At 38.1% G+C, this 20,399-nt stretch overlaps 2 protein-coding genes across 2 annotated transcripts; one reads left to right on the forward strand and one right to left on the reverse strand.

The window, feature by feature from the left end:
• The first annotated feature begins 1,063 nt into the window (after positions 1–1,063).
• On the forward strand, positions 1,064–6,562 carry guca1aa (guanylate cyclase activator 1Aa). The gene is made up of 4 exons (XM_063500899.1): positions 1,064–1,451; positions 3,302–3,451; positions 3,551–3,644; positions 5,552–6,562. Exons 1-4 carry the CDS (start codon positions 1,254–1,256, stop codon positions 5,677–5,679), a joined length of 570 nt encoding a protein of 189 aa, XP_063356969.1. The 5' UTR covers positions 1,064–1,253; the 3' UTR covers positions 5,680–6,562.
• An 803-nt stretch (positions 6,563–7,365) lies between these two features.
• orc5 (origin recognition complex, subunit 5) lies at positions 7,366–19,583 on the reverse strand. The gene is made up of 14 exons (XM_063501050.1): positions 19,163–19,583; positions 18,276–18,368; positions 16,596–16,781; positions 16,201–16,275; positions 12,685–12,796; positions 12,268–12,398; positions 12,131–12,179; positions 9,994–10,084; positions 9,838–9,893; positions 9,559–9,671; positions 9,214–9,261; positions 9,014–9,124; positions 7,804–7,916; positions 7,366–7,619 (listed from the first exon to the last, which is right to left on the reverse strand). Exons 1-14 carry the CDS (start codon positions 19,274–19,276, stop codon positions 7,574–7,576), a joined length of 1,338 nt encoding a protein of 445 aa, XP_063357120.1. The 5' UTR covers positions 19,277–19,583; the 3' UTR covers positions 7,366–7,573.
• Positions 19,584–20,399: the final 816 nt, after the last annotated feature.

The following is a 20,399-nucleotide window of genomic DNA, read 5'->3' on the forward strand; positions in this document are numbered from 1 at the left end:
TAAGGAGGAGTTCATGGTCAACTCAGTGGCTGGAAAAGGTCCTCAGGTCCTGGGCTACAAAATAACTCCAGATCCTCACTCCTCCACTCCGTGCTTGATACCTGGTATGAGGTGTTTGGTGCTGTGCATTATGTCCAGACGTCTCCACTAGAAATCTTGATCAGATGCAACTTTGCTGCCATGGTTTTTTTTAGACAGAAGAAACTTTCTCATGGCAATCCTGACAAACAAACCATGCTTGTTCAGTCTTTTTGTAATTATACTGTCATGAACTTTAACATTTAACATGCTAACCGACCCCTGCAGAGTCAGAGATGTAGTTCTTGCATTTTTTGCAGTTTCTCCGAGCATTGCACGATTTGATCATGGGGTAAATTTGGTAAGACTGGTAACTGTCTTGAATGTTGTTAAATAATCTTTCTCGCTGTAGAATGATGGATTTGAAATTGTCCGAAAGTGGTCTTACAACAACAGACTACTTTTGTAGTCTGAATTTTGTTAATGCATACCTGAATGCTCCTAATTAACAAACTGCCTAAACTTCTTTTACGAGTGTGGAAAAACCACACTAATAATCACCCACAATAGAATGCTGATTGATGCTTTTAACAAAAGTTGCAGGTACCAGAAATTTGATTTGCAATTGTTTTGACTTTGTGGGTTTGATGAGACCGGCCCCTGGTCATTTTAAACATTTAAATTCGTCAACATTAACTTATATCATAGGTCTAAATAGAACGTACACAGAGGAACTATGTATACTAATGCTAGGAGAATGTTTTGAAGTGTGCTTAGTCTTCGCCCAAAGCATTAAATCTGCATCACTCATACCTGAGTCCACATGCTGAGGCAGATGTATCCCATCGTTTAGAGGCAGGCACTGCACGTGAGGGATGAAAGCTGCATTTGTGTCTGTCAGCACATCTCAGGGTAATTGTGGAACAGCCAGGCTGCCCTTCAAGCTGGATGATTAAGATGATCATCTGCATGTTTCTCAGGATTACAGCCAGTGATTAGACACAAGGAGAGCACCAAGAGGCGTGGATCACCTCAACACCCCCCTCTACACACACACACTTGAGCTACAAAAGGGGCCATCCTGCCACTGCTCTCACTCTAAAAGTCCCAGTGTTGTGTGACTGTGAAGAGGGACGGTCTTTGCCTACTTCACAGTAGACCACTTGGGCTGTGAGGTCTGAGTCCAGCTTGTAACAGAGTCCAGCTACCTTATCTGAGTTTTGGAAAACTAAAAAATGGGCAATTCAAACGGCTGCACTGTGGACGACCTGCAGGCTGTGGAGATGCACCTGTGGTACAAGAAGTTCATGACTGAGTGCCCCTCAGGGCAGCTCACCCTGCACGAGTTCAAGCAGTTCTTCGGGCTGAGAGGTTTGGACCCAGAGGCCAACGCCTACATTGAGCAGATGTTTCGCACGTTTGACATGAACAAGGTGAGATGAGTCTGGGTTTCACCACACATTTAAACACAATCAAAGATGACAGGATGCCTCAAGAATAAAATAACGATATAACTATTAGAAACTAGCGTAGAAGAATACATCTATGATTATCTGAAAATGAAACGAGCAAATAATTTTCTTTAGTTCTCAACATGTGTGTCTAAACAGTGTGTATCTCCATGAGGGATTTATTATAATGTGTCATATGTACATGTTAAATAAAAATGTAAGCTTATGTTACCTGCATATTTCCTTTGAACACAAATTATTACTGTTTCTCTTTTAACTTATTATTATTTGTGACAAAAACACAAACTTTTAATTAAAATTAGACACAATTAGAAAAAGTTAATTTTTTAGGCTGGTTTTTGTTGATTTACATATTTGTAATTGACACATTTTTAGTTTTGAAGTTGTGTTGAATTATTATTCTTGTGATTAACTACAGGAGTCATAACATAGTGTATTCACAATAATGAAAAAGACAGAAAAAGCACAGGATAGTCTCTCTGTAGAAGCTGGAACAAAATATTACCAGTAATTCATCTATTTTTTATTTTTAATGTTAAAAAGGTAAAATAAGACTGAATGCATTAAATATTTTATTAAAAAAATAGCTGCTTACCACATTTATCTGACAGTTGACTACTCGAAAAGTTATTTCTTTCATAATATGAGAAATTGTAGGAAAATGATCTGTTTTTTTACAGATAAGTGTGTGGGATTCCTCATATCTGCGGGTTGAAAATATTACTTTGATATTTCATGACGGTAACTTTCTGTTAATTGAGATGGTCTGTTCCTTGCTTCTGAAGTCTTTAATGTTACATTTAAAATAAACAAATGAGAGAAAAAACTTCTTAAAACATGTCTAGATTAAAAATACTTGTATCATTCAAGGACACGAGTTCTCTAAAATTAACCTCCCTTACAACAAGCTTGAATATATGAATAAACTGCACATCAGACCGGCTGGTCCAGAGGCTGATGTGGCAACTATAAAGACACAAATATAGTCCAAACATCTGCAGAGAGACTGAACATTTTATACTGAATGACACAGCTTACTAAAAAGGTGCAACGTGCACAAATCGATGCAAGCAAAGATAAAAATACCTGTAAGACATTCAAAGAAAACACCAATACATGCAAAACAACCACAAAGATGCCATTCAACGACAGAGACACACAAAAAAACAGAAGCAAAATCAACAGAAACAAAACAGATGATGTCATATCTGGATGTGTGGTTTCAGTGTAGGGTTTGTTAGTGCAGGGCCTTTTACAGGTCTGTGCCAGGAGTGCATATTCTAGCTTTCATACCCAGTGTGAATGTGAGACACCAACATATCTAGGAAATTCCTGCCTGTTTGGAACACCCACGTGGGGGGGAAAAAGCCCAGTTTAACAGAAAGACTTTAAATACCAAAATATATTAGAGTTGCAAACGCATGTTCTAAGTATAGGGAGAGTATGTCCCCTGTATCTCCTTTGATCCCCAGTTTAATTGAGAGCATCTCTGAGGTAGCGGCGGGGTCATGGCAGGATGTCTGTCTGAGGAGCTGCATGCTATATTTAGCCCCCCACCCTGCTCAGCTTACAAAAAAGGCCACGGTAATCTCTGAATGATTTAGACAGTGAGATTATCTGTGAAAGCATGCTTTGATGCTGAGATTGTTTAGACGCAGACAGGAGATAATCCTCCATCCTGGCGTGCTTCACTTCCCCTTGGATTGTTTTTGGAGCTGGGGATCTATTTCAGCTGAGGGATGATGCATTTGTTTAGTGATTATAATGAATATAAAACGTGGATGGTCGTGGTTGACACTTTGATTCTGCAGGACGGCTACATAGACTTCATGGAGTACGTGGCCGCTCTGAGTCTGGTGATGCGGGGAAAGATGGAGCACAAGCTGCGCTGGTATTTCAAACTCTATGATGTGGATGGGAACGGCTGCATTGACCGCCACGAGCTTCTGAACATCATCAAGGTACAGTCATCCCATCGTGCACCAGCCACACTGCATGTCTGAATATTTGTTTTAGCCTCTAATCTGGCAAACATACTGATTTTCCTCATCTTCTCCCAGGCCATCCGCGCAATCAATGGAAATGAAAATCAGGAAACATCTGCGGAGGAGTTCACTAACCGAGTGTTTGACAGGATTGATATAAATGGAGATGGTGAGTGTGCGCTGGCACAGTACGGAGAAAAAGGTTTAGGACAAAATTGATCGTGGGTGGACAGAGATTAGACATTCACTCTCAAAACAAAAGATAAGAGACTAAACCTGATGATTCTATGAAAAATACGACTGCTGTCCACATAAAACCTGAAAGGGCAAATTTTTTTTACTGGTTTAAAGTAGCTTTCTAATATCTATCAATACACATTTATAATGAATAAAAACAGGAAGTATAATGTTGCCGAGTTACATGTATACAAAGTACTGAAACAGTAGACATACTGTACTACTTGTAAAAATTATAGTAGTTCTTATCACATAGAGTATACTTAGGAATATAAATGATCTCTACTTAACATCACGTACTGAAATGAACCATAGCCAAAGGCCACCGCAACATGTGTTTTAACCTATATTTGTTTACAATTTGAAAAAGTACTAACAGTTCAGTTTTACTCTGTTATTATTATTATTATATTATTACTACTACAGGTGAAACTACTGTCATACTTAAAGGTACTTTTATAGCAAATCTGAGCTAAAAGGCCACCATTAGAAATAAAAATGTGCTCTTAAAGGTACAGTCGGTCATTTTTTGAGGTTATTTAATAGGAAATCTCAATGTTTGAAACACTCCACCTTTGGGTGAAGACAACTTGTCGCTTTTAGCTTTCTCTCTTCATACCAGCTTTCCTCTGATTCGCTGCCCTCCACAAACTTGTGCTCAGATCATATGAGAAATATCTACAGTGGTCCTGACAGGTCAAACACACTGCAGCTTAACACGAAAACACGAGCAGATAGAAAAATCCTGCAAAAGACAAAAAAAAATATACAATAAAATAAAATAAAAGCTAATAAATCACAATGCAAGTGATGTGATAAATAGCTACAGTAAACAACTCGTAGCAAACATATATCTACAGTATTATATGAACGATGTGATTAAAAACACAGTTACCTGCATCTCATTTTCCTTAACAACACAGATGGAGTCTGTGCTTTCTTTAATCATCTCATTGCAATCACATGCTTTGGTTTCTGCTGTCACTTCTGCAACTGTTGTTGCAGGTTCAGTGTGTTTGACCTCTCAGGGCCACCATAAATATCTGCTCCCTTTGACAACAGAGTAGAAAAAATTGCCTTAAACTGAGCATTTAGAGCGGTCCGAAGTCTGAACTTAGTGGTACATACACTGACCCCATATTTAATATGAGCATCCACCAATAGATAGGTCCATTTTAACTGTTGGGTTTTATATATTTAAAGACCCATTTAGGAACAAGGTTGCAAACTACCTTAAGTTATAAATACTGTGATAAGTGGTTCTACTTCATGCTGTAAGCTTGCCTCCGTATGATTAATAGCTATTTAGAAAAATTTTGCAAGTTTAGAAGTTAAATGAGGATTTATAAATGCAAAATAGGTTATAGAATACGAGTGAAATGAGTCCAGAAACCTTCGTAAGCTTATGTGTCTGTCTAGCTGGGTGTGGGTGTTTTAGTGTATGAATGTGTTTCTCCATAACTGTGAGATTAAAGGGATGCAAACAACCAAAATAATGACATAAATAAAATGAAAATATTCACCAAATCAATATTTAAACTTGGAAAGTGTTTAAACGTGTTTTTGGAATCTCAAACGTTTCTAAAAACATGTTTATCGCCTTTGTAGTTACAAGCTACCAATGATAATAATTTAAAAGAAAATAGCTGGAGGAAAGTTAGTGACATTTACTGACATTTTCCATTGTTTACTTAATATTACGGCACCAGTAATATTAAAATATTATATCAATATATCAAACTGTCTGTTATGAACGTGACTTTGTTGCAGGGAGAAATGACAAATTAGCTGAAAACCCACTCAAATCTGACCAAAAACAACATGTGTCTATTCCAACAGGGGAGCTTTCCCTGGAGGAGTTTGTGGCTGGCGCTCGCAGCGATGAAGACTTCATGGAGGTGATGATGAAGAGTCTGGATCTCGCCCACATCGTGGCCATGATCCACAACCGGAGGCGAAGCATTTAGGATCCGTCCCTTCCGATTACCTCATCCTCATTCACGATTTGACCTGAATGTTTCAGTCAGTCGGGTCATTTTATAGACTGAGATTTCTATTAAGATTGAATCCACTTTAATATGATTCCAGTGTGTCTTGGAGACTGACACATATCTTATGTTTGATCTCTAAAGGAGTGACACATATGCACTTTAAATGGGATGACTCAGTCAGCCTTTGCAGACTGCTCATTGTCCTTGTTTAATGATGGAGATCGCTCCCAAGGCCACCTCGGCATGAGGGATGATCTCTCAGACGGTCCACTTACCCTAAGACACCCTGAGGCATAAAGGAGGGAGATAGTGGAGTAGCAGAGTGGCAATTACATACACTCGACTAGGCTTTCCAAATCTTTTTTTTTTAATATATATATATATATTTCTGAGTTCCTCTGCACCAAATTACTCAAATCTCTATTTACCCGCTCTTGCCTGGGGGGTTTACAGGAGGGAGCTATGACACTGCAGTGTGCTCAACATCCATGCTAATTTGATTAAGTCAGTGGCTGTAAAACAGGAGCAGGTGGGAGATGTGGCAGTGAAAAAACAGTTATCAAATGTTTACCTTTTATATACATTTGTAACTTTATTTTTTTTTTAATCTTTTGAAAACAAAAGTTTAAGTTGGAGCGAAACGCAGGCTTGTGGTTTTGCAGCTTTTCTCTCTGTGTGGGAGTTTCTTTGGCTGAATGGTTTGCTTTTTTTATTCAGCATTAATGGAGATTAGTTTTGTTATGTTTGTTGGCTACGCTCATCTTGTGCCTTCTGTTGGAAGACTACAGAATGTGTTTGAGTTCAGCTTTTGCTTATTTGTACACTAAAAATAAACAATAAAAAAAACAATACACACACACTTTGTCTACTTTTCTTTTTTTGAAGATTTATCAGGAACAAATTATCTCAGATTGAAATAATCTTACTAATTTTACAGGTAGACCTTGCAATTATAGTCAAACTGGGTGTCGGACCTAGTTTTACACCAACAACCACGTTCAAAGCCACTTAAACCACATTTCTTCCCCAGTTTGAGCTTCAGCAGGTCATCTGGCTGATTAGATATTAGCGTTAACAAGCAGATGAACAGGTGTACCTAATAAAGTTGGTGAGTGTATATTTATAATATAACTATATATCAGCCTGGAGACATAGTACTGTATATCTGCTTTTGTTCTTTATCTTCTCACTGATCTATTTAGAGAGTCCTCCAACTACTTCGAAGACTCACATATTTTTAGCATTTTTCTGATCTTTGCTCTTTCAAGCTCAAATTACTGTGAATCCTGGAGCTGAATTTAGGGGATGTTTTTCCATAAACACTTATGAATTGTATTTACAATATGCCCTGACCTTAGTACGCTCATACAACAGATTAAAAACACATTACTGACATAAAATCCCGCCTTTGAGCAAGGACAATGACTCACCTGCATGGTGCCAGTATCACTTTGCATCAGTGCTTCTACAGCTGCACACCAGTTTTGTTTTTCCTTTTCCTTATTTAAAGCGTAACAAACAGAGTATGCACTAACTTCTTTGCTATACTAAAGCCTAAACTAGATGTTTGCAATATGCTAAAAAAGAAAATAAATCTCTAGTATATTTGTTATGAACACACTGAAAATGTAACCACAAAACTAAACCAAAATAAAGTTTCAAGTTACAAAGATTTATTTTCTACAAATACAAACATTTAAACAAGGAGCTCATTCATCAACCACAAGGGGGCAGCGAAATAATTGGATTAATTTCCTCCTGGAGCTTCTTGTGTTTCCAAATGCTTGTCCTTAGGTGAGTTCTTCCAGAAACAAATGTGCCTTTGTCTGACTGTCACTGCGTGTCATCTCTCTATTTATGCACCGCAGGCTCACAGGAAGTCGTACAAATACTTGACAATATCAAAGTTCACCGTCCTGGAAGATAAATCACACAAAGCAGATTTTCAGTGAAAAAAAAAAAAGGAAAACTGTAAAAGGTCAGTTCACTTGAATAATTCAGTCAGTCTCATTCATGTGCATTAAAAGGACGAGCATGCACACACACACACACACACACACACACACACACACACACACACACACACACACGCACACCGACCTGGATATGGCGCAAATGAAGTCCAGAGAAACGGCACATTTGTACTTCGGGGCGTCGAGCTGGTCGTCATGACTGACCTGAGCCAGCAGCTGCAGGGTCACCAGTGAGGAAATCTAAACGGGGACAGAGGAAAACCAAAATGAGTCTCTGCTCCACTTCTTAAAACACAGCTTCTCCACTTTGAAGCAGAGCCATTAAATGATGGTAGCCAGTCACACAGATATGGGGCGAGCCTAATTGCCTAAAACCATTTCATGCTTGGGTCCATAGATAGGTCTGTGTTTAGCTGCCTTTGACCATATGGCTAGGAAACCATTTAAAAGGCTTGATTTAACATGAAACACTGCACTGTTACACACAGAAAACAAAAAAAATCCTTTACCATCCTTTTGTTATAACAGTGTACATTCCCGTTCAGTGGCTTATCAGGCAAATTGGAAAAAAAGTGTGAAATTATTTTCTATATTGGGTCGTACCCTGAGGCCAACTTCAGGATTTCGCAGGGGAAAAAAAACTACACTTCAGGACTAAATGAGGGGAAACAGACTATTGCAGAGCTCTGACATAACTACGTGGTGGTGTTTAAACAAGTCAAGGAGAGAAATATTATCAGATCTCTTAGGAAATGAAATATTTTTAGATAAGTTATCTTAGTGCACACAGTTCAGTGGAAATGAAAACACAAACTCTTTAATTCAAATTATTTGTTCCATACCACATTATAGAATCATTTAAACACAACAACAGATGAACAACAATACATGACATATTAGCGCCATTATTTGTTTAACAAAAATTAAGCCAGGAATAGGAATTAAGAGGGTGAGTAGCAGCCAGCTGCTAATCAAATGTGCTCAGTAAATGTGGGCACCTCCATAAAAGCAGAAGTTTTGGCAGCCTTCAGGTCTCAAGCATTCAGATGTGTCAGCACAGTGCCAAGGAGGAAAAATGTCAACTATGTCCCGCTTGCGTATCTACTGACGTTGTTGTCAAATGTCATCTTTATGGGGAACGAGCTAAAAAAGCAACAGTGGCTGCCCATCAATCTGGGAAGGGTTTTAAGACCATTCCCAAAAAGTCCAAAGTCCATCATTAAGAAATATTATCCACAATTGTTAGAGATTCAAGACAGCCAATCCTCTCAGGGGTCTGAATTTTTAGTGAAAGTTGGCACAAACAGCAACTCTCGACGGCTTTAAACCAGACTGACCTGTGAGAAGATGCTCGCTGTCGGGGCGACTCTGCTGTCCACCACACTGTAAAAAATGGCAAGCAAGCGGTCCAGAGGGAAGGGCTTTGGACCCAGAAGGTGATTACTTGTCTAGAAGAGAGACAGATCGATATAAACATTGTGTTAAATGTTTCCAAATGAAATCAACGAAGATGTAAGAGTTATGTCAGAATAATCACCTTTTCATTTTTCTTCAGGAAGTTTGTTTTTCTTATTTTACCATGGTGCTGTTGAGCAGAAACAGAAGATGTGATTCATTTGGTTCATTCACAAAACCATGACTTAGGCGAGAAGGTTAAGAAAACAAAAAATCCCGCCCAAAAAAGCTTAATAAAAGTATTTTTCTCCCAAAGATGAGCATATTTGGGATATTCATTCTCACTAACATCACACAGCCAAGAACTTTTGACTCACTGCAAACTTTGTACTTGTGCTGACCTCATTATAAGAAATTTTCACATTACAGTGTATATATGGCTGAACATAAAAAAAGTATTACTATTATTATTATTATATTCCTTTACCTTTAAAAAGAAGCGTTTATCTGTGCGTGCAGGGTTGTAGGAAGCCAGATAGGCAGCAATCAACAGGAACTTGGAGTAATAAGGCAATTCAACATGAGTGTGAGCTGATAAACCTTTCAGAAGACAAAATAAATGCAATAAGTCCACGTCATCATATTCTTTCCTGCACTAAAATTCTGTTTTCTTGCATAGAAGAAAAGAAATTGAGCGTAAGTGACCAGTGTTTCACAGTTTGACATCTGCTCTGTAATCGACATCAGTAGAGCTCAGTGCAAATACCTCGCAAGGCTCCGGCCTCCTCCTCCTCCATTTGCTGCATTTGCTCCCACTGCAGACTGAGCAGAGGACAGAGAACACACATGGATGATGAGGCTAAAAAACCCCATTAATAGTCTGAAAAGCAGCACATAGCAAAATAATGCAAAAAGTTCAGACCTGGACACCTCTCGAAGGTAAACCGTCTGCATGGCTTTTTTCAAATGTGGCTCAATGTGTTTCCACAGCTTGTGGGTGTCAGTCTCTTTCACTAAACACATAGCATAATTACAAACGCCATCAGAAAGTGGTGGAAAAACAGCAGGAAAACCTCAAAAACATTTGTAGAAACAAAGCAATTAAAGCAGCACAGATCAATATTTTAACCAGCTGAGAATGAACACTCGGCTCAGCTATTTCACAGATTTCCTGCGAGCTTTTTGGGTATTTTTTTTATGTGCTGACAGTCTCCAAACTCTACTCTCATAACACTCATTTCCAATCACAGCGGGCAACCAGAGAGAAGCCGAAGCATCAAACGGACAAACATCCACATACTGTTTTCACAATAGACCAAAAAAGAGACAAGATAGGATTTCTAAACTTCAAATTTATTTTAGTGTCTGGAATATGAGGAGCCTCTGAAGCTACAGTATATCAGAAATGTAGAGCTACCCCATGGGGTTTAAAAGCAGGGACTGTGATTTACCCGCGTGGGCTTCTTGTTTTTGTCTTCGAAGCTTGTTGAAGACAACATGAAGTAGCCTGAAAATTACCATCATTGAATCAAAGAAAATAAACACAAAGACAGTTATGGCACAAAGGGGAGCCTTCACAACATCGCTCATAGCATACACTCAGGAAATATACACTCAGTGGCCTCTTTACTGGGTACAACTGTACAAATGAAGGCAGCCCAGAGCAATACAACAGTTTTGCTCTATTATTTTTATTTTTAAGGCAACATTGTTTGGTCTGAGGGTTTACATCATCTGAATAGATGTTTTTGGTTGGTTAGAGGCAGAATTCCAGGTATGCAAAGTCATAGTTTCACATTATATTGGGAAGTAATTTGTATTATAAAATTTTGACCATTTTTTTTTTACCAGAGATAAAGACACACTTGAGTTAAAATAGGACAGTAAACTAATTTTGACTATAAAGAATCAGTGGTTACCAGGTGATCACATTGAACTTTTCACATTCGGCGACCAATCGGAAATAGTTGCAGTGACCAAGTGGTTGACCAGAAGATGAGCATGCAGCAATGTCACTTTGTCAATGACCACTTTTAGATTGCAAGGTGATCTGGACTGGCTGTGATCACTCTCAGATATATTGGCAAAGGGTTGTAAAAAACTGCCTTCTAATTTAATATGTAGACAGACTGCCAACACACTGCAATTTGACTCTATCTACTCCAATGAGCGCAACTTGCCTGTGATGCATCTCTTAGAAATAGGAGGCTAATCTCAATAGAAAACAACTTAGGTGCCAACTGACTGTATTCAGGTTATACTCCTATATTAAAGCAAGATTGTCCAGCACCTTTGTCATTCTGCAGTTAAATCACCATCCTGCAGCAGCTGTTTGAGGTTTTGGCTGGACTCTGAGTGTAACTAGTTTGAATTTCTGTACAATGAGAGTTTCTGTCTCCACAAACGGAAAAAGCTTTGCAACAGATATGTGATCTGGGCCAATTTATCACAGTTAATCGCAGATTAAATGCAATTTCCAGCTTGACCTCATTTAGTCTCAAACTGATAGCAGTCTGACTCTGTCTTATTGCTGTTTTATCTCCATCTTGAGGCCCCAGAGTCTCTCTCAAGATGGCATCTGACTGCAAGTTGTCACAAAAGCAATGATTAGTAGCATTAGGTCTGTTTCTGGCCACTGTAAATGTCAGCTTTAGAGCATGAAATGTTTTTTTAGCTGGTTTTTCATGCAAAACAGCTCTGAACAACATAACGATGAAGACCTCAGCACTGCTACATGTAACTGAATTGACACATTTCTATGAAATAGAACTGAACATTATGAGCCTTGAAAATAAGATTTTTTGCTATCAGTTAGGTACTATATAAGTTAAATCAACACTGACCTAAAAATCAATAACTTTTATGTAGAAATCTGGCTTCAAAGCTGCCAAGTTTACACAAACACATCTACAACTAAAAGCTAATGATCCTCGGTGTCTGCTGGATGTGTAAGTATTCTGCCAACATCTGCTATTACAGTTTCCATGACAACTTTATACAGGTAGTGTGTGTTTTAGTGTGTTCTTTTCAGATGAATGAAAAGACCTCCTCACAATTACCTTTCCCTTCTGCCAAAGGCTCACAGAACTTTGAAAAGTTCAGGGCAGCCTAGTAGAAAAGAACAAAAGAAAATGAGAAAATAGATGGAAGAATTAAAAATAATCAATGCAACGACTTGTTAACGTGTGTTTCTGACCAGGTGTCGCAGCTCTCTGAGGTCTCGACAGACAGAGTAGAAGACTCCCAGCAGGATGTTGATGTACGCAGAGTAAAACCCAGCTGAATATGAAGGATGCACGTTCTGGGACAAAATCTGTTGCAGCTCACCTACAAACGGTTTAAGGAACAAGAAATAAAGCTTCTCCAAAAACCAGCCAAGTCTCAAAATATAAAGTAAAATGATTCATTCACACTCCAAGTGCTGAATTTATACAGTGGTTCTTAATAACACAACATTTTCCCCAGAGTCGCTGCCTGGAGTGTGAGAACAGTATCACAGGTACAAATGTCACATCTCACGCTGCATATGCTGACCGTGCGTCATCAATATACAGCGTGTTGTGAGTTACTTGTGACACTGGCTGGCGTAGCATGCGTGAGAAGGATTATATACTTTTACTGTAGTCAGGGAAATGCAGCAGAAGCGGCTCAAAGCAGCCTGTGTTTGGTCTGAACTTGTCCCAGGCGATTTCACTGAGCAAGATGACGGTAACGTTGTCCCCAACCTGAAGAACAGATGTATGTAGTTAGGATGAGGGAGCTCAGAGAGATGAAGACTCTGAGAACTTCACAGTTACAGACCTCTTTCCTCAGTTAATTCATGTGTTTTATATATTTAGATGTTTAGCTTTGTTTGCTTGATTAAGTTCTTACTGGACATGTTGACTAAACAAAACAAATGAAAGCATTTTTGATTAAGCAGAAACAACAAACACTCACAGGTTTCAGCTTTTCAAATGTGAACATTTTGTAGGTTTTTTCTTACGTGTGATTTAAAATTGAATATAGTTCAGTTTTTTCCTTAAAGAGAACAATATTTTATAAGCATATAATAAAAGACCTTCTTAATTTGAGTCTCTAAATATATGGGAAAAATTAAAAGGAATAATTCACTTTAAAGCTAAAACAGCCACAATACAGGAAGAAGTACTGCATCTACAAATGGCATACACAACAGTTCAGATGCTTTACTTGAAAACATCAATCCATTTTCTGCTGTTTATCCAGTTGTGGGTCTTAGGAGCAACAGTCTAAGCAGAGATACCAGACCTCCCTCTACCTAGCCACTACCTCCAGCTCTTCTAAAGGTACATCTGAACTTTCTGAAAGTCCGCCAAGGTTGTCCTGAGTAAACGCGAGGGTCTTCTCCAGTAGGCCATGTCATATACACCTCACCCAGGATACGTCCTAGGCAGATGCCTCCTCCTATATCATAATTAAATCATCAGTATATAAGGAATCCCATCTCCATCAGGGTGCAACAGAAGTAGGATTACAGAGGATATGTTAGAAAGACAGCACAGTGGTAGTGTGGTTAGGGCTATCCCTTCAAGCATCTTCAAACCTCCCTATTCCTCATTGTAGTGCTGGGCGATATGACGATATATATCGTGTGGACGATAGAAAAGTGTCTATCGTGCCATTTGTCTTCTATCGTTTCTAACCCTAATTTTATAAATTATTACATAAAATATATCATTAACCCTTTACAACCGGTCGGAGCAGGCACACTCCGTTTTGCCTAACTATTTTTAAATTCCTGTAGAACTGGAACCAGGTAAGGTAGCGCAATATTTTTTTTTTTTTTGCATATGAAACCGGAGGAGTTGTACTTACATCTTATTCCATTAGCTTGCCCAAGGTCACGGTTTCCTTCCACATATGGCTTTGCAAAAATTGCATAAAAAGCACTTCCAGCAACAAAAACATAATATTCCAGACTTGCAGGAACAAAAACATAATATTCCATTAACACGCTTTGCCGATCCGATCAGCTGTTCATAACACTTCCTACTTGGAATATAAGTCAGCGCGAACTATCGCATGTCCGCCATTACCTGTCCGAAACTGGAAGTGACGTTATTTTCGCGGAAATGTAGTTTTTTAGCTTCAAAGCCTATGTTGGTGTTTTTAAAAGTCATGTTTGACTTTATGCTTTTCTGTATCGTTTCTGGGATGCTTAGAAGTCAAATTACACTGTTGGAAATAGTTTATTTTGATGCACATGCTGTATTTTTGCAAATTTGCATTTATTCATTTTCCCTGTAGTATATAAAAATTTGTGTATCTCAAAAATACAACTATGAAGACACTCAAAATAAATTTCTCGTGGTTGGAAACTATTTTGTGCAACTTTTTTGTATTTACAGTTTTGAGGGATAAGCCTCTTAAATTTCTCTAACTAGAAATATATGTAAAAAAAAAAAGATTTTCAATTTTTTTGTAGTTTATTGCATTTTTTTGCAATTTATGTAATTACTATGGAATTAATGCATACATATTATTAAAATTTGGGCTATAACGGTTGTATTGATGTATAGCAACTTGAAATGCTCCCACAAATGGCACTACAGCATGTAAAAACATAAAGATAAGCTCTGGCGGACTTGGTTCTATGGTAGGTCTTAAAGGGTTAAATAGCCTGTGGCAAATATATTAGTGTTGTCTTCTCACTATACATACCCTTAACTTTATGCAAGAGAAAATAAAGTATAAAAAAAATGATATTTTTCGCAAAGAAACTCCGTCTTGTGGTTTTGCGACATGGTGCTGCTTTACGTGCACCCGGATTTGCGACATGCTTTACGGTAACTCAAATCAAAGACTGCACCCTCTCCACTCGCTGTTTACAGACTGCATACTTTCCAGATGACCACAGGTCAGGTGGTATATCGTGATATATATCGTTATCGTGATATAAAATAATTCATATCGTGATAAACATTTTTTCCATATCGCCCAGCACTACCTCATTGTATGCAAGATTTATCCTGCAGTTCATTTTATTTGTTTACTTAGATTCCCTTTAAGGCCTAAGATTTATTATTAAAGTCAATTTGTAAGCATGCAGGTGCATATCATACCTACAAACACCACCTGCAGTTAAGCATACTTAATTTAAACACACACAGTGCCTTTAATACTGCAGAGGCCTATAACCAAGAGATGACAACATAATTTGCTATTAATGCTAAAAGTCTGCTGCATCATTGAAAAGTGCATATATAATGTGCAGAGATAAAAGGGATCTCTGAACATCAATAAAATATGTCCACTGTGACCACCACTGTTACCTAATGCAAGAAATAGCCTTAATCGCTATAACTACTATGTGTTTAGACACAAGACCATTAATCTAGAGTTGAAGCACTTCTTGAACGTTTATCGGGGTTTGGCATGGTAGTGGTTTTTGGTCTGGGTACTTCAGCGTCCTTCTCTTTTTCTTTTAGCCCTGTGATGAGCTGCTAACCTTGTCAAGTTACAACCTGCCTGTTTTGAAAAATGGGATGGGCTCCAGCCACTCTGTGACCCTGAACTGGTTAAAAAGTTCAGAAAAAGGATGCATGGATGATAGACAGAAACTGGAAAACTGCACCAGTCACCTTCTTTTTTTCTCGTGTAGGAAACATAGGAAAACTTAAGCCAGTTTATTTTCTGCATGTCAGTAACACACACACATTTTATGTCTTTCCTGTTAATGTTTTATTACATTTTTTCCCGAAGTTTAGAGATGAAACAACTCCTCATCATCCTCCCGTCCTCCACGTAAGTGTAAATCTGCATCCTAATTATCACTTCAAAATCCCGTGTGGCAGCACTGAAGCAGCAAGCCATTAAAAAGACAGGTTCCTCTTAACGCTCACAATCCACCGTTAAGCACTTAGCTTTCATTGGGATGAAACACAAATAATCACATAAGTCTTTTTACTTTTGGTGTTTTTAATTAAAATGCTGTGAGTGGTTGCCATCCTTCCTTCCTTAATAGCATTAAAAAGCACCACACACTCAGCTCAAGGTCATCCATTACAAATGAGGCTCCTCCAGTCCCCTCTTCATCATCCGCACAGAGTAACAACAATAAAGCAACTCACTTTATAGGTAACACAAAGAGCATGCAGCACTTTCTCACCAGCTCCTGAAGACGCAGGAGAGCAGAGAGGAGACTGGCATCAGTATCTCTCAGAAGCTCGGCTTTCTCCATTACCTACAAATTACACAGTTAATGTTAATTTGATATCATTTTATAGCATTTATAATACAGGCAGTGAATGGGTGTCTTATCAGAGAGCATTACTGATTAAACCCACTCCTGTTCTGACTGAAAATTACACTTGTTTTCTCCAGGCTGATGCATCTGCAGCTTTGTTTAGCATCTATTTGCACTTGTTATCACTACTAATCATATCATCACACAAACATTCAGGTGACACAGGCGAGGAATAAATAATCTGACATGCCATGGGATTAGGGATAATCTCGTATGCCAAGTGAGGAGTGGTTGTGTGTAAAGTGCACGGCACTCACAATGTATCGCGTCTGCTTGGCAGGAGACTGGGAGCACTGCTGTCTGTAGACACGGACAAAGTCAGACAGGGAGGGACTGCGGGGGAGAAGAGAGGCGGCATCGCAGCCAAAGAAGGACAGCAGCACTTGTTCAAACAGCAACGCAATAGAAACACACTCGACGCAGCTCACTGTGGCGTGAGGAAGCTGCAGAGAGAAGGAAAAGGAAGCATGAAAGAGAATCAGTCTGATGTCTGTGGAGATGATACACATCTTCACACTGTGTTGACTTAATCTACTGACTGCACTGGACCCTAAATATGTACAAATTACATAATTTTGTGTTACCTATTTAAAGCAATGACAAGTTAAATAAACAGTGGGTTCATTAGAGAGATAACTTTGAATATCTTGAGGTCCAACTTAAGAGGTCACTCCTTGTTTTCCCCAGGACTTTATAGCCAAATGACTCATTGTTTAATCATTAAATGAATCAGTGGATTCATCTATAATAAACATAATCATAATCAGGGATTAATCTGCATTACCGGCTGCAGCCCTAGTTGGCAATTTAATTTCCACATTGTGAGAAACCACCCGATGGGAGTAAAACATTATTCAGAAACTGCCGGAACCAAAAAGATCAGGAACAAGTAATTTAAGAAACAATAGTCCTAAGAAGGCTATAAATTCTCCGTATTTGAATTTTTTTTTAAAAAAGAAGAAAAAAGAAGAAGAAGACTTCCAGGTTGTCAAGTCACATTTTTGTGGCTATGCGAGGTGTGATCATTAATGGAGTATCATTAAACTGTAAAACAAAGTATGCTATGAGTTTTACATTTGCCAGATATCTCTTTGAAGGTGGTGAGGGTTTCTTGGAAGTCCAGGTCTGATCCAGAGTAACATACGCTTTGCCCCACATTTATTTTGCTGCGATATGGACACCCTCAATGGCACAGGATAGCATGCTGGCATGCACCACAGTTCAGGTTGTCTCCTTTAAATGTTTAACAACAGGCTCTGCACAAAATTACAGTAGAACTCACTGCAGATGAAACGGGTCTCTCTTGTAAATGAGACACCGAGTCTCAATGGGACTATCTGGATATTTTAAAAAAAAGAAAATAGCTGCTTTCTAAGAAAGGGAGTTCTTTGGTAGCCATTACCCATCTATACTGAGTGCATTGGCATAAAGTATGTGTGCAAAGAGAGAAAAACATCTGAATGTCTTTGATCTTTAAATGTAATTTATACAAGAATGCTAGCAGTAAAATTGTTGCTTTTCTTCTAATGTTTTTTCCCAGTGATTTTAAGGGAAAAATGCATCTTACACACATTCAAACTATGCAAAGAAAGATTTGTGTTCTTGTGTGATTTTGTACTTTCAGTAAAGCCAAGTATTTCCAAGGACTCTTTAAGTGATTGAATAAAGAAAAAGTTCTTAATAACGCAAGTGTCAACTTTTTTATTAAAGTTATAAAGGCTTAAAGGAGTCCATGAGTCAAATTTTTCTAAGTCAAGTAACTGCCAGTGCAAACATATTTAGCTGTCTGTCATTTATCGCACTTTTACCTGCCGTGTATGAGGGGAATTAAGAGTGAAGTTAGTTTTTATTTTATGGTTTTAAATACAGGGCCCTGTACCATGCACACATAAGAACATTATTCAGAACGTTCACTAAATAGCAGATATCTCCCTCACCTCCAGCTCCTTCATCAAAACGTGCATCACGTGGCTTTTCCCTGAGGCTTGATGACCGTAAATGAAGATTGAAGGGTAGCTGTACTGGTGCGGCTGGAAGAACAAAATTCAGCATCTTTACACTCAGTAGAACTGTCTCACTCGATCAAGACCACTATCCACTTAAACCTTCTATCAGCTTTCATCAGCACATCGCAAAGTAATAACAGCCAAGCTCTGATATGATTAAATCCAGTGTTACTGTCAGTAATCAGCCATAGTGCTAACAGCTCATAGCCTCAGCTTACTTAACGAATCTATTTAAAACCCTGAGTGAGATCAAATGACAAGTAATTAATTTTTATAACAAGGATAAAATAAATTGCATATCTATCAATGATTTTAATCCAAGACAGACATCAATTACTGGTACTAAACTGTCCAAAGCTTCAGACCTGCATTCATCCAATTTTTTATAATCTAAGATAAACATTTTGAACAGTGAATTTTAAAGGGAAATCTCATCAGATGATCCAAATATGTCGACATATTTACTAAATTACACTGGATAACAGAAATAATGCAAAACTTAACCCTAGAAATAAGAAAATGAGATTGAGCTACTGAGATATTGAGATTTAGGGTTTAGGAAAATGATTTTTATTTTTCCTATACTTTTTCTATAAAAACAAAAAATATAATAGTAATAATAATAAAAATACAGGAAAATTGTAAAAGAGTGAAAATGGTGTCTTTAATGCATCATATATCAGTGATAAAACTTTTTAAATCAAACACATAAAACACTGAGTTTTTAGTACATTAAAAACTGATTTAGCATGTGTATATGCGTCTTTTAATGTGGTATACTTTAAAACATTAAACGGAGATGAGTGGAGACTTCTTACCTGCCCCATCAGCGACAGCAACATTCCAGCCTGGACCTCTCTGCAGGGCAACTTCTCTGCTACCCCCTTCAACCTCTCCTCATCGTATCCCGGGTGCTGCAACAGCGCCGTCATGCTACCACCACACCGTTTACGTTTAAAGGTGAGCTCAGCAGAGTGCGGCTAAAAACAAGCTGACTGACGTTAGCTTCAGCTCGTCCAACTCCAACCAGACGACGAATGAACTCCGTTGTTCAGACAAAAAAATGAGTCATAGGAGTAATATCATCAAAAATTATGTGCTGTAAAAACCATAGGGTGCTAAGGAAACATTCATGCCGGTAAATAAAATGTCTTTAAGACTTAAAATGCGAAGAAATCTTCAGTTAAAGACCGAAACACCTTAAACTCAGTCAAGACCACTTGCTGGAGTTTCGCGCGCGCCTTCAGATTGCGTCACATGCTGTCGAATCACAAGTGAGACACGAATTCTGGGTAATGTAGTTTTGGGAGTGAAACAAGAACATTATAAATTTACTGCGGATTCAAAGTAAGTATTTGCGATATTTCCCAATAAACGTGGATCAAAGCAAGTCTTACATGCTGCAACATATTTAATTGTGCTTTCACACACTTATAAACATACATTCTAGTAATCTATGGGTAACATCTGATGTAATCTGGTACATTGCACGATTTAGTCACTGGTAGTACACTAACATAACCAAAACAGAAGAAGGTATAGCCACATCATAATATTAAAAGTATATATTATGTCAATTTGATGCTTTTTTTTTAAATGTTGTTTCTTTCTCTCTAGCTAATCACTCACTCGGATACATAATCTCCAGCCACATTCTTAATGTAATATTATATTTAGCAAAATAATGATGAAAAAGACGTAATATTCTGCACGTTTCGTTCTTGATGTGAGTTTATCATTATTATTTTTCTTGTTATTTATTTATTTTTGCCAGTTGCAAGAAATACATATAATAAATCGTTGTTGTAGCCTACTGATCTAGTCTTTGTGCTCAAAAAGCTTAATATCACAGACCAGAAAATGGGCTACAGCTTAAACAATGTACACAATCTAGGTAGAACATTGGAGAAAAGACCGTGCATCTTGGCATCTGATTATCAATATCTGAATAGCAGATGCGTTTATATCCACTAATCCACAATTATTGTCGCAGTGATCAGGCGTAAAAATCGCTTCGCTCTAAAAGGAAAAAAAAAAATCAGTGTCTGTTTAAGA

This window comes from Pelmatolapia mariae, linkage group LG17, assembly GCF_036321145.2.
Source record: "Pelmatolapia mariae isolate MD_Pm_ZW linkage group LG17, Pm_UMD_F_2, whole genome shotgun sequence".
NCBI classification, from domain to species: Eukaryota; Metazoa; Chordata; class Actinopteri; order Cichliformes; family Cichlidae; genus Pelmatolapia; species Pelmatolapia mariae.